At 56.3% G+C, this 12,247-nt stretch overlaps 1 protein-coding gene across 3 annotated transcripts; it reads right to left on the reverse strand.

Annotated features, from left to right (window-relative positions):
- Nucleotides 1–2,836: 2,836 nt before the first annotated feature.
- TBXT (T-box transcription factor T) lies at nucleotides 2,837–11,867 on the reverse strand. Of its 3 annotated transcripts, none has more exons than XM_029945207.1 (8): nucleotides 11,662–11,867; nucleotides 10,981–11,245; nucleotides 10,129–10,263; nucleotides 9,035–9,096; nucleotides 8,852–8,913; nucleotides 7,130–7,303; nucleotides 5,732–5,861; nucleotides 2,837–3,741 (listed from the first exon to the last, which is right to left on the reverse strand). In XM_029945207.1, the coding sequence occupies exons 1-8, from the start codon at nucleotides 11,865–11,867 to the stop codon at nucleotides 3,468–3,470; spliced, it is 1,308 nt and encodes a 435-aa protein (XP_029801067.1). In that variant the 3' UTR covers nucleotides 2,837–3,467. The 3 variants fall into 3 exon arrangements, with proteins under 3 accessions (XP_029801067.1, XP_029801066.1, XP_029801068.1); XM_029945206.1 differs by having other exon boundaries at nucleotides 7,130–7,306; XM_029945208.1 differs by lacking the exon at nucleotides 7,130–7,303.
- Between the last annotated feature and the right edge of the window lie 380 nt (nucleotides 11,868–12,247).

A 12,247-nucleotide genomic window follows, 5' to 3' on the forward strand; every position in this document is an offset into this window, starting at 1 on the left:
TGATTACAGGTGCACCATCTTAACCTTCTACAGATAATAATTCTTCCACTTACTCATACTCCCGAGAAGGAGTATGTTCATTACACATTCATCTTTTAAATACGTATTTCAAGGGGCACCTGAAAGAAAAATACTTTTGGGGGCAAGTGGGTGGCTCTGTCAGTTCAGCATCCAACTCTTGATTTCAGCTCAGGTCATGATCTCACGGCTTATGAGTTCGAGCCCCACATTGGGGTCTGAGCTGATGGCATAGAGCCTGCTTGGAGTTCTCTCTCCCTCCCTCTCTCCCCCGCCCCCGCTTATGCACACACTCTCACTCTCTCTCTCTCTCAAAATAAAACAAATAAACTTTAAAAAATGCATACATATTTCGAAAAGTACTTTTTAACATTTATTTTTTTACATCAATATTTTAATAAGAGTTATATCCGCTTAATGAAATTATAGATTATGTTTAGCTTCTTCTTCATGTTTCTTTCTTCATGTGTTTTCCAAACTTTTTATTTATATTTTTTTAATATTTTATTATCAAATTGGTTATTTTTGAGAGACAGAGAGAAGACAAAGCACAAGCAGGGAGAGGGGCAGAGAGAGAGGGAGACACAGAATCTGAAGCAGCTCCAGGCTCTGAGCTGTCAGCACAGAGCCCGATGTGGGACTTGAACCCATGAACTGTGAGATCATGACCTGCACTAAAGTCAGATGCTCAACTGACTGAGCCCCCCACTTGCCCCAAAACGTATTTTCCTTTTTAGAAGGCGTAATCCCTATCACCACCACCTTCCCCCCCAAAAGAATAAAGATCCAATGAAACGATCCAGCCACGTACATTACAAGTTCTAGAGAGCAGTTTCTAAAGATCACTTTCACCTTGTATACACACTGGGGTCACTCAGTCCCCCCATAACCCCAGACTAGGGCTTCCGATTGTACAGTTTATTTTCAAATATTGGTCTATATATTTTTTTGTTTGTGAGTAATTGAGAGGCTACCTTAATCTTGGTAGAGAAATAATCTGTACGAATTTCGCTCTAGGTAAGAAAGCAATCTGCACTCCAAGTTAGGACACACGGCCCAGGATCTTGACTAGAAGCTTCTGATGCAGCAGTACCTTATTCTAAGGGTTCTGTGGGTAGAGGTGGGGGACTGTTTTATCGGCTTAGAGTTTTATCTACGACGCCACAGCACACATCACCATTTCTACCCACTTTCCAACACCTTTATCTCTCATTTCTCGCAACAACCCTAAGAGACAAGCGTGGTCTTTCTCCGTCTTTGCAGACAAAGGGCTTGAATTTCCAGAGCGCGTCACTCACTCCCGGGGTCCCACAGCAAGTGAGGCAGAGGAACGCTCAAACTCAGGTCTTCTGCACCAAACCGCGGGCTCGTTGCCCTCCGTGGCTGCCACCACCCCCTGCACAGTCAGAAAAACACTGATTCCTTCAGTATTAATTCCCTGAATTTGAACCATGAGTCACCTTTAGAAACTCAGACATGTCAGGACCCTGTCTATCTTCTACATGTCAAGTCAGTCTCCCTGGCCAGACTCAAAGGCCCCTGGAGAAAGGGCCATGTGACTCAGTTTCCCTGCAGCCACCAGCATGGGTCAGGGCCGTGTCCTGAGGACCCGTCCTCCAGGACCCCCCACCCACGCCCCTCTTGTTCCCTCAGGTCAGTCCCGGGGACAAGACCCTGATGCCAGCCTTCACAGAGCAGTCGACCACCGCGGAGTGCAAGCTCTGGGGACCCCGGGGCACTGTCCACCCTTCAAGGCCCAGCCCTTCCCCAGCAGACCCCGCCTGTGCTGGGCAGAGGCCTCGGTGCAGACGATGGCCGTCTCATTTCCCACTTCTCCTTGGGCAGTGGCTTATTCAAAAATCATTCTTGTGACACATTTGTCAATATATCTTCTGACTTGGGGTAGGTCTGCAGGTGAGCAGCTAGAAAACCCAGCGGTGACAAGTGGGGAAAAACCAGGGGCAAAGAGTGGAGGAGAATTGTGCCACGTGAAAGCAGGCGCAGGTGCACTAAACACTCAGCGTTTTGCAGTGAGTTCTGGGCCGACACTCAGGACGCAAATGGCTTCCCGCATGTCCTAGAAATGGCGGGTGGGCCCGAAGGAAGCCCAGCCCTGGCCTGAGCCCTTGGCAAGGACAGCTGAGAAGACCACTAAGGGAACTGGTAAGTTAGCAGTGCTGACTTGTAAAGACACGCCCTCCACTCCTTTGGGAAGTCTCCGTGCCCCTCGGACTCCTCTCTTCACCTCTACCGTCCACGACCCGCGTGTGTCCACGGTGCCGCCCTCCTGGCCGAGCTGCGATGCACTGACCGTCTGTAACTTAGCCAACAGAGGACCTGACTAGGGGGCTCGAACATGCAGCATCAAAACAAGGGTTCAACCACTAGATGGAGAGACTGCCCACCGAGCGCACGCACCGCCTGGGTCTCTCCTGGGGATGCGAACGGGGCAGACATTTGCAAGTGCCTTCCTGGTCCCGCAGACCAACTGTGACCCGTCCGTTCGCGTCGGTGCTCGCGCTCGGGTCGGGTGGACGTCTCCCGAGCGTGGTTCCCGTTCCACGCTGCCTTCCTCAGGATTCGGTGGGACTCCCGAAATCTCGGAGCGCTATCTATCATCTTTTGCATTTTGTGATTCATTAGCAACGCGTGAATACACACACAGTCCACATCCAATTCTGCAGCTCATTAGATGAAATCCTAGGGTTCACAACAGATTACAACGCCCCTTGGGGACAAGGTCTTTGCCACCGGCTATGACAGAATCTCACCCCTCCCCCCAAAAAGAGGATTCTGAATAATAACCAGATCAACCAGATTTGGATATTGCCTTTATTTTGCAGGAAAAGTTTCCTGCTGATTGTCTTTGGCCACTTAAAAGACAAATATGAACAATCATAGGTTTAACAACACAAGAGACTAACTACCGATGCTCCAAACGAACGCATTCTAGCGGGCAAGCGGGCTGGCCTGCCTTCAACTACCATCTGCCGTCCTCGGCTCTGCTGTGAGTCTGTCCTTCACGGCGCAGGCCCACCTCTGACGGCCGCCACAGAGGGTCTGGGACGTCCCCCAAAGCAGCGAGGAAGAGAACTCAGTGTCCTCTTTCCCCTGCTCGAGTGGGACCAGTGGGAGGTACAGATGCCGGCGGGCCAGGTCCCACACGAGCTGGACACATGGTTCGGACCCCCCCAAAAGGTGCTGGTCATGAACCGTGGCAGATTCGGCCTGCTGCATCGCAGAGTTCACCGCAGGTGCGCAGGGCGGTGCCGCACCCCTGCGGAGCAGCAGGCCACGCACCCCTCCCCCTAGCTGCAAAGGGAAGGTGACGAGCCCTATTTCCTTCCCTTGACCCAGGAGCGGCCACCTCGGTACCTGGGAGATCAACCAAACCCACGCCTGCAGCCCCCACAGTGAGGGCCTGCGCCGTCCACGACACGGGCGTCCGTTCACATGGAAGGTGGGGACACGGGCGTCCACGAGGCGATGAGGCGGGCTTGGGCCGAGGCGTCGTACTGGCTGTCAGCAATGTCTGTGGCCGTGGGGGCCCCCTCGTACAGCGGGGATCCCGAGGCGGGGGAGGCCGGGACCGGGTGGCCGAGAGGCGCCGCGTGTGCCGAGGAAGCCCGGAAGAACTGGGCGCCCAGCCCGTTGGACGTCCCCGCCGTCTGGGCGCCAGGCGTGACAGTGCCGTTGCTCACGGACCACAGGCTCGGGTACTGGCTGGAAGGGAGAGACGAAAACGGTCAGGCGGGGACCCGGAGCGAGGCCCAGACTGGCTGCGGGAGGGACAGCAATGTGGTTGCTGATGCGCGCACTCGACGGGGTCTTCCAAGCAGGTCCCCTGCCCTGTTACATCGCAGCCTGAGGTGTGCACACATTCCAGGCACATCTGTCAGCAGGAAGCACAGTTACGGGAGACGGACCGGGAAGGTCGTGTGAGCACACGGCGCCCACCGGGCCGGGAGGGTCACCGGGGCACACGCTGCCAAGGACGCCAGGCCCGCGGTGCCGCGCTCTGTACAGAACCCCACGAGCCCACACATCGAATCAGATGCTTCAGAGGGGACTGCCGCAGCCCCCGCCCCACCACGCTGATTCTCGAGACGCAGACAACACCCTCCTGAAACATGACGGTTTGGAAGGTGCTCCATGCGGTGACTCCAAATTAGACACCGTCCCCTGCGCCTCGTCCGGGGAGGCAGCGCGGCCAGCAGGGCGCGGTGGGGGAAGAGCGGGTCTGGGGGTCAGGCCTGGAGCCCTGCCCTTCGCTGGCTGCGTCAGGGACACCGGCCTGTAACCAGTTTTGAGCCCGCCTCCCAGTCCGCAAAAGAGGCAGCTGGAAATGGGTATTAGACCCTTCAGTCGGGAACACAGCCTTGAGCAGGTTTCAGCTCTGCTAAAACTGTTTTGGGAGAATGTCTTTCTATATAAATAAAGGAGGCCTTACACCATATTGTGTTGTTACCAAGACAAATCCCGTATCTCAGATGGATTTGAACTTGAAAACAAACCTGAGTTGAAGGAAGCAGTTTACTGTCCCCACTTCACAGACAGAACACAGGGCTCTGACACGCCCAACCCGGACGGTACTGGGGATCCCCCGCCAGGGACTGGAACCTGCGGGCGACTCCACCTATGTGCTGGTTTCTAAGCGGCCTTCCCGCCCTTGAAAAGTTGGCTGCTTTGCCCACTTAAGCCACTGTTTGCTTTGTTTTTTCCAAGCAGACACTTAGATTAAAAGGAATTCTTTCCTAGACAAAAGCGCTAAGATGGAGGCACACTGCGGTATTCTAAATACAATAAACAGCACTGCTTTCGAAGTCAGGATAACTTGTCTACAGTCTCACGCTACTGTGAGCCAACAACTTGCCAAATCATTTAATATCTCTGAGCCTGTTTCCTCGATAGAAGATTAGAGTTGACTTTTAACTTTGTCTTAGTTTTTTATAAGCCTATGAAAACCTGCAATATGGTTAGCAATCAGCTTGATGTCTTTTGGGGGGGGGGTTACTTATTTTTGAGATAGAGACAGAGCATGAGCCGGGGAAGGGCAGAGAGAGAGAGGGAGACACGGAATCCGGAGCAGGCTCCAGGCTCTGAGCTGCCAGCACAGAGCCCGATGCAGGGGCTCGCATCATGACCACAGCGGAATCGCACACTTAGCCGACTGAGCTGCCCAGGCACCCCGATCAGCTTGACGTCTTAAGCCAATCGCCCTCCGTTATTTTCAAGTTAATAATAAAATATTCATTGTTCTCTGCTAGTTATCAGCATATACGTGAAGAACTTTGGTCCTATATCCAGAGAAAAGCAAACTAATTTTCCCCTTAATTTAACAGCTTTTATCAAAAAATGTTCCAGAACTATTTCTTCCAATTTGACCTGTTAACCCCGACCTTGTAAAGACAAGCTGAGGAGGGGGTCATTGAGCATCTTTTCTTGCAGAAACGAGGCTCAGAGTTTCAGAGATTCGTCCTTTACAGGAACCTGTAAGTGCCAGAGGCAGAAGGGGGCCCGGCTTCCCTGTGACAGCTCACTCCGTGCCACACCATGGCCAGGTGGCCTGGGATCCCCGGGCGAGTGGCAGAGCTACAAAGGACAGCCCAGCTCCCCACAGGTGGAGGGCCGACGGAAGACCAACGGACGGAAGCAGCAGATGTCACACGCGGGCGTCCCCGGCCTCGCGGCGCCATGTCTAAGCACACATTACCTGGAGCCGGCGGGCGGGCCGGCGCCGTGGCCCGTGGGGAGCACGCTGCCGTGGGCGGGCGCTCCGAGGCCGGGCCAGCTGTCGTGCGGCTGGAGCATGGGCAGGCCCGCAGACGGACTGTCCGAATAGGCTGCGGACATAACGAGGCTTCGTTAAAAGTGGCAGAAAGCAGTGAAATACCGCCTGCACCGGGAGCCACCCAGCACCGAAAACAAGACGCCTGAGGGCTGGGAAACTCAGCCTGGCCAGTTTCGTTGGTCATCAAAGGCAAATAATTACGGCCATATGTATACACTGGAAAATACATTCTAGTCAACCCAAGCTTTTTCTTTATCTTTAGATAAATAGATGCCCTGAAGAAATGGAATCCTATAATCACTTGATTGGGGATTAATTATCTTTTTACATTTCTTTTAACGGTTATTTATTTTGGAGGGAAAGACAGAGCGTGAGCCAAGGAGGGGCAGAGAGAGAGGGAGACACAGAATCCAAAGCAGGCTCCAGACTCCACATTGTCAGCACAGAGCCCAATACAGGGCTTGAACTCATGAACCACAAGATCATGACCTGAGCCAAAGTCAGATGCTCAACCGACTGAGTCACCCAAGCACCCTAGGGATTATCTTTAAAAATAGAATTAAATGCAACTTTAACCTGTCATTTCTTAAGATGTGAAAGGACTTTAGAAACACTTGCTCTGGACAAAACGAAAATACGATCTTTAACCTCAGAGTCTGGCCTCTGGGTGAACAAGTCCCAGTGACTTCTTCTTGCCCAGATAAGCTCCTTTCATTTCAAATCAGCTTTAACTGCTTAGTTGGTTTACGGTGTTCATTAGCTATGTTCCTCTTTTTAGAGCCAGACAATATGGAGTCCAGCCGCACGGTGTCCGAGGAAGTTGGGGAGGGGGTCTAAACGTCCGGCCCGGTGCTCACACACACGTCGGGACCAGCCGGGAGACTGCGGACTCGGGCAGGGTGGGGCAGGTTCCGGCGATGCCCACGACGCCGGCCCGGCCACCACACCTGGGAGGATCACTGGGACAGCGTGCACGGGTCTAGTTCAGCCAGTAAGTCTTGGGCTGATCTGACCCAACATCATCACTTTAGAGAGGTTCATAAAAGCTCCAAACCCGGGCCCTGGAGATAGACCCAAGTTCAGGAGAAATGGGCACATTCACCACCACAAGCCCCCTGGTCCAGACCTCACACCTTCAGCGTGAGGCCAGCAGGGGCCTGGGTGTGACATGAAGGTTCATCTTGAGCCACTAAGGTGCTGGCTTGGGGGTGTCCAGAGGACATGACCTCTGGATTCCGTCCTACCAGTACCTTTCCAGGTGCTGTCTTTCATTCATCACCCCTCCCCAAGACCCTGGGCCTGCTTGGAGTTAGAACTTACTGGAAGAATTATTCCGATGTGCGTAAGGGCTGGGGTAGGGCGATGGACGGTGGCTCCTCAGGGCGGGGTACCTTTCACAGCCGTGTGCGGAGGGAAGCGAGAGGGGCCCTCCGAACTGAGGGTGGGGGGCGGCCGGCGGGCACAGGGTGCTGGTTCCAGGGATGAGCCACCCCCCTGCTGTGAGGAAAGAATGCTGAGTAACTGGCCTTTGAGTCCCCAGGCCCGTCTAAGGCATCCGGGCCTCGGCTCCACACGGGAGCGGCCGGGGTCACCAAACCTTCCAGGCGCCCGAGCAGGACTGGCCAACCCCGCTGCTCCTCAGCCACTCCTACCAAAGCCCCCAGAGCCCTCCACGCCCGTCGGCTTTCAGGCCCTAACGGCAGAGATGGAAAAAACGTAGAAACAGATGAAACTCGAGGCCAGACATGCTGGAGACACGGGAGGACTCCTGCGTGCCGCGCGCCCTCCCTCACCTGCTCCCGCCGGCCCCCTCCCAGGAGCTGGGTCCCCCCCCCCTGCCACCGGCCTCTGACCCCCCCATCTCTTCTCCAGTCCCTGGCTTTTAAGGCATTATTTTTTTTTAATTCAGAAAAGCCACCTCTAAAGGGACAACTACTCTGGCTCTAATTTCCTTAAAAAAAAAACATTTATTTATTTTTGAGAATCAGAGAGAGAGACAGAGCGAGCAGAGGAGGGACAGAGAGAGGGGAAGACACAGACTCTGAACCACGCGCCGGGCTCTGAGCTGTCCGCACAGAGCCCGACGCAGGGCTCAAACCCACAGACTGTGAGATCGTGACCTGAGCCGAAGTCGGCGGCCCAACCGACTGAGCCCCCCAGGAGCCCCTCCGGCTCTAATGTCCAAACCACAAACAATTCTGTGGCTGGCATTTAAATGAAAGAAAGGTCCAGGTGTGCCGAGTGGTGGCAGTCCGAGAGCCGCGTTGGGAGAGCTGCGTGTGACGTCAGCGAAGAGGATTAACGGAGAAAGAGAGCAGAGAGTGGGCGCCTGGAACCCGCCAGGCTGGCCGACGGGCCGCAGACACGCACTCCCCTCTCCCCCGGGGCGGGGGGGGGGGGGGGTCAGTTATTTAAACTCCACGCCCCGCCCTGCATGCCGAGAGCAGCTACACAGAGTTGGTCTCCTGACAGAGGCCCCCTGGACCCGCACCGCTGGGCTCGGCCTCCTGCAACTGGGAGAGGGAGCTGGACGCCGGCCTCCGAGCCACTGCTCCCCCCCACCCAGCGACGGCGCTCCTGGACCCGAAATGGGCTAAGGGAAAAACCACATCCGCTCGTGCGCATCATTGCAAACACGATCCTTCAGACTTCTGTCATTAGCAAAGAGAGGCCACGTCTAAGGAGCTGGCTCTCCACGTGCCCGGCACGGCCCCGTCCAGCCACCCACCGAGGTCTCCGCGGTCCGACCTGGCCACGGCTGGAGCCGCCTGGCAGCCACACCAACGACCCCGGGGAAGTCCTCCCTGGATTCTCTGTCGAGGGTGCTGAGCGCTGAATGACCCGCCAGAGCCCTCCCAGGGGGACCCGAGGGCGAAGACCGCAGTAACACAGCCTCGACATCATGGGCCCACGGGCCTCGCACGGCTAAGGGGTGCTCGGCTCCCGCCACACTCAGAAACGTGGCCACCTCTGTAGCCTCCAGCTCCCGGTAGCCTAGTCCCAGAAGCAAGGGGCCCTGGGCCGAAGTGCAGCAAACCGTACATTGGGAGAACCCGGGCTGCTGGCTGTCTCCGGGCTCCTCTGTCATGTCCTTGTGATCGCTCCTGTCAAGAGACACATCGAGGTATCAAAAAGGGAGAACTTTCAGAAAGTTTGCATTTGCAGCAATATTTGCCCTTTCTGCATATTTCTTTGCCCAAAGGGTAGAAGTTAGAAATCTCTCACCTTTCCTTTGCGTCTAGGAAAGCTTTTGCAAATGGATTGTATTTAATTTTAAGAGCTGTGATCTGAAAAACAAGAATTCACAGTTACCGGCCCCTCCTCATCAGCCAGAAGATGCAGGCTAGGACCGAGACCTTGGGAAAATCTGTACGTCCTTTACGTGTTCACACATGACCAGGCTCCCTTCTGGGGTACTTTGCTCTGTGGGTCTAAGGCGGCTGAGCAGTGGGAACATTTCACAAAGAGCAGTATGTTTACGGAAGTTTTGAAAAGCTGCTACTCTGAGCAGAATTCAGGGTTAAGTTCTACCTGTGCTGACCGCCTTCTGGGCACAAAAAACAAACCAACGGGCTCGAAACAGAACCGGGCCCACTAAGGAAAAAGCCACCTCCCCGTTCTAACTGGTGGGTAACACGGACAGGATGTCTGTACTTTGGGCTCAGACTCAGAGATTTACAGGCACTGACAACTATTTTGCACCTTGCTGATTCTTGCTCCTCCTCGCTGCCTGTCGGGATGATTTCCAAAGACTTCCTCCCTCCGTTACTCCTTTGGTCCACAAGAAACTCTCACAATACTTAACCTAAAAGTTTTGTTCTTTTCATCCATAGATCCCTCTGGTAGATGGTTCTAGTTTTAGACACTTTGACAGAGAAATAAAGGGAAAATGCTTGGCCAAGGGCTAAGTCTAAACTTTCCCCCCTCTGTCTCAATTTTTAAAATTTTTTAAATATGTATTTTATTTCTGAAAGACAGAGAGAGACAGAGCATGAGAGGGGGAGGAGCAGAGAGAGAGGAAGACACAGAATCAGAAGGAGGCTCCAGGCTCCAGGCTCTGAGCTAGCTGTCAGCACAGAGCCCGACGTGGGGCTCGAACCCGTGAACCGTGAGATCATGACCTGGGCCGAAGTCGGAGGCTTAATGGACTGAGCCCCCCAAGGCGGCCTCCCCCTACCGTCCCAGTCCCAACTTTATGCTCATGGTTCGTTACTTGAAGATGCCTTACTTATCAGTCTAAAATACGCCAGCAACCAACACAGGGTCTCCGAACGCCTCGCCACCTCGGAGGGAGCACCGCCCACCCTCCCCGCGCTCACCTCCTCGTTCTGATAAGCGGTCACCGCTATGAACTGGGTCTCTGGGAAGCAGTGGCTGGTGATCATGCGCTGGGCGCCCCCGACTCTCACTATGTGAATCCGAGGCTCGTACTTATGTAAGGAGTTCAGCATGATCTGAGGGAGGCACACAAAGCAAGACAACAAAATGTGTTTCAGATAACAAAACATCCACTGCCCTCTTGTCCAAGCAAGGTGCAGAGAGAAGAGCGCAGCCCGAGTCCCGTCTCTGGTGAGGTCGCCGGGGTCCCATCGGCTGCTGATCCCACGACGGGTGTTAAGAAAAGGGAACGTGAGGTGCTACGCCCGTTGCAGGCAGCGAATGCCTACTGGGACGTCCCGGGACGGCTGGAGGAACGCTTTAATGCGACCTCGTTAAGGGCCGGAGCTTGTGTGCGGGTGCTTGAACATGGGGTCTCTGGGTAAACTTCCCCAGGGAACGACATTCTGAGAAAACGACAAATTTAGAAGTGTGTTCAAAGCACGCAGCACCAAGGTCGCACATATTTAGCTCTAAAGTGACCACTGCCCATCAAGGCTGATATTTTCCCTACCCCTAGGGGAGTGGAGGGCTTGAATGCAAAAGTTCCCAAAGCCTGAGACCCAGGCCGGCTGAGTCTTCAAAGGAGAAGCTTTGCACCTTCCCCGGCGCTTCAGGCCTTGGTGTTACCCTCATCAGTTTACTATAAACAACACTGAAGGCTTAATTGAGGACGGCAGTGGCAGTTTCTCCAGGACAGATGTCACCTCGGCGCAAGCACCCCGCCCGGCCAAGGCTCTGCCACACGGAAGGTGCGGCCCGAGGCCCCTGCCCAAGGGCTCCGTCACACCTACCTGACCCCCTCCGTTGAGCTTGTTGGTGAGCTTGACCTTGCTGAAGGACACGGGCGCCTTCATCCAGTGTGCCCCGAAGTTGGGCGAGTCGGGGTGGATGTAGACGCAGCTGGGCGCCTGCGGCTCGGGCTTGCCGCCCGGGACCCACTCCCCGTTCACGTACTTCCAGCGGTGGTTGTCGGCCGCCACGAAGTCCAGCAGGAAGGAGTACATGGCGTTGGGGTCCAGGCCGGACACGTTCACCTTCAGCACCGGGAACATCCTCCTGGAAAGGAAGGAGGGCCGCAGGAGGACCCCGCAGAGGAGCCTCTAGAAGGAAGGCACAAAACCTGGGGCAGAGGCTTCTGTCATGTAGGGGCAACGAGAAGCCCCCACGCCCCCGCTCCCCAGAGTCCCCCTAAGTCCCCAGGCGTCCTCCACGCAAGCGCTCGGCCTCCGAAGGCGGGGTCCGAAAGGACTCGGCGGAGGGTTCTCGGCGCGCAGGCAAGCGTGTGCGAGGCGCGCGTCCTGGGAACTCCTCCCAAACTTCCGCGGGGAACACCTCAGAAGAGTGGCGACGGGGTCCCCGGGCTCCGTGGCCGAGCCACGCGGAAGGCAGCGAGAAGGCCCCTCATTGGAGGAGCCCGCCCGGGCGGCAGGAGGCCTCCCCAGGCCCGCGCGCCGCGCCCCGCGCGCGCCCACCTGCCGTTCTTGGTCACGATCATCTCGTTGGTGAGCTCCTTGAAGCGCAGCCACAGCTCGCTCTCCTCCAGGCCCACGCGCAGCTCGCGCTCCGTGGGGTCGCCCTTCTCGCTGCCCGCCTGCAGCTCGCTCTCCACGGCGCTCAGCAGGTGGTCCACGCGGTACTGCAGGCTCTTCCCCGCGCTCTCGGCGCCCGGCGAGCTCATCCTCCCGCCCGCCCCTCCCTCCCCGCCGCCCCCCGAAGCCCCAACTCGCTACACGACAGCCACCTTCCCCCTGGCCGGCGGCCGCTTCTCCGAGACGGCGCCGGGCTCCCGGCACCGACCCCGGGTGGAGGGCGAGGACCGCGATCTGGGGGGGGAGGGGCGGGGGAGAGGGGTGGGGGGGAAGGCTCTTCCACTTGAACTCCCGCGAGGCACGACCACGGTAGGTCTCCGGGGACGGCCCGGGCGTCCCTTCCCATAAATAGGGCCGCGGCGGCCGCGGAGGGGGCCGGCGGATTGGGCCGCGCGCCCTTTGAAGTGCGGGGGCCGCTGCCCATTGGCCGCGCGCGGCCATTTCAGACCCTGCGCGGCGGGCTGGGGAC

The sequence above is a fragment of the Suricata suricatta genome, chromosome 7 (genome assembly GCF_006229205.1).
Source record: "Suricata suricatta isolate VVHF042 chromosome 7, meerkat_22Aug2017_6uvM2_HiC, whole genome shotgun sequence".
Classification (NCBI taxonomy): domain Eukaryota; kingdom Metazoa; phylum Chordata; class Mammalia; order Carnivora; family Herpestidae; genus Suricata; species Suricata suricatta.

Excerpts from the sequence above, each read along its gene's own strand:
- TBXT (XM_029945206.1), bottom strand. The coding sequence starts at position 11,867 with ATGAGCTCGCCGGGCGCCGAGAGCGCGGGGAAGAGCCTGCAGTACCGC. Across the intron at positions 10,264-10,980 it reads AGCTCAACGGAGGGGGTCAG|ATCATGCTGAACTCCTTACA; the intron begins GTAGGTGTGACG and ends TGCCTCCCTCAG. Across the intron at positions 8,914-9,034 it reads TTCCTAGACGCAAAGGAAAG|GAGCGATCACAAGGACATGA; the intron begins GTGAGAGATTTC and ends GTCTCTTGACAG.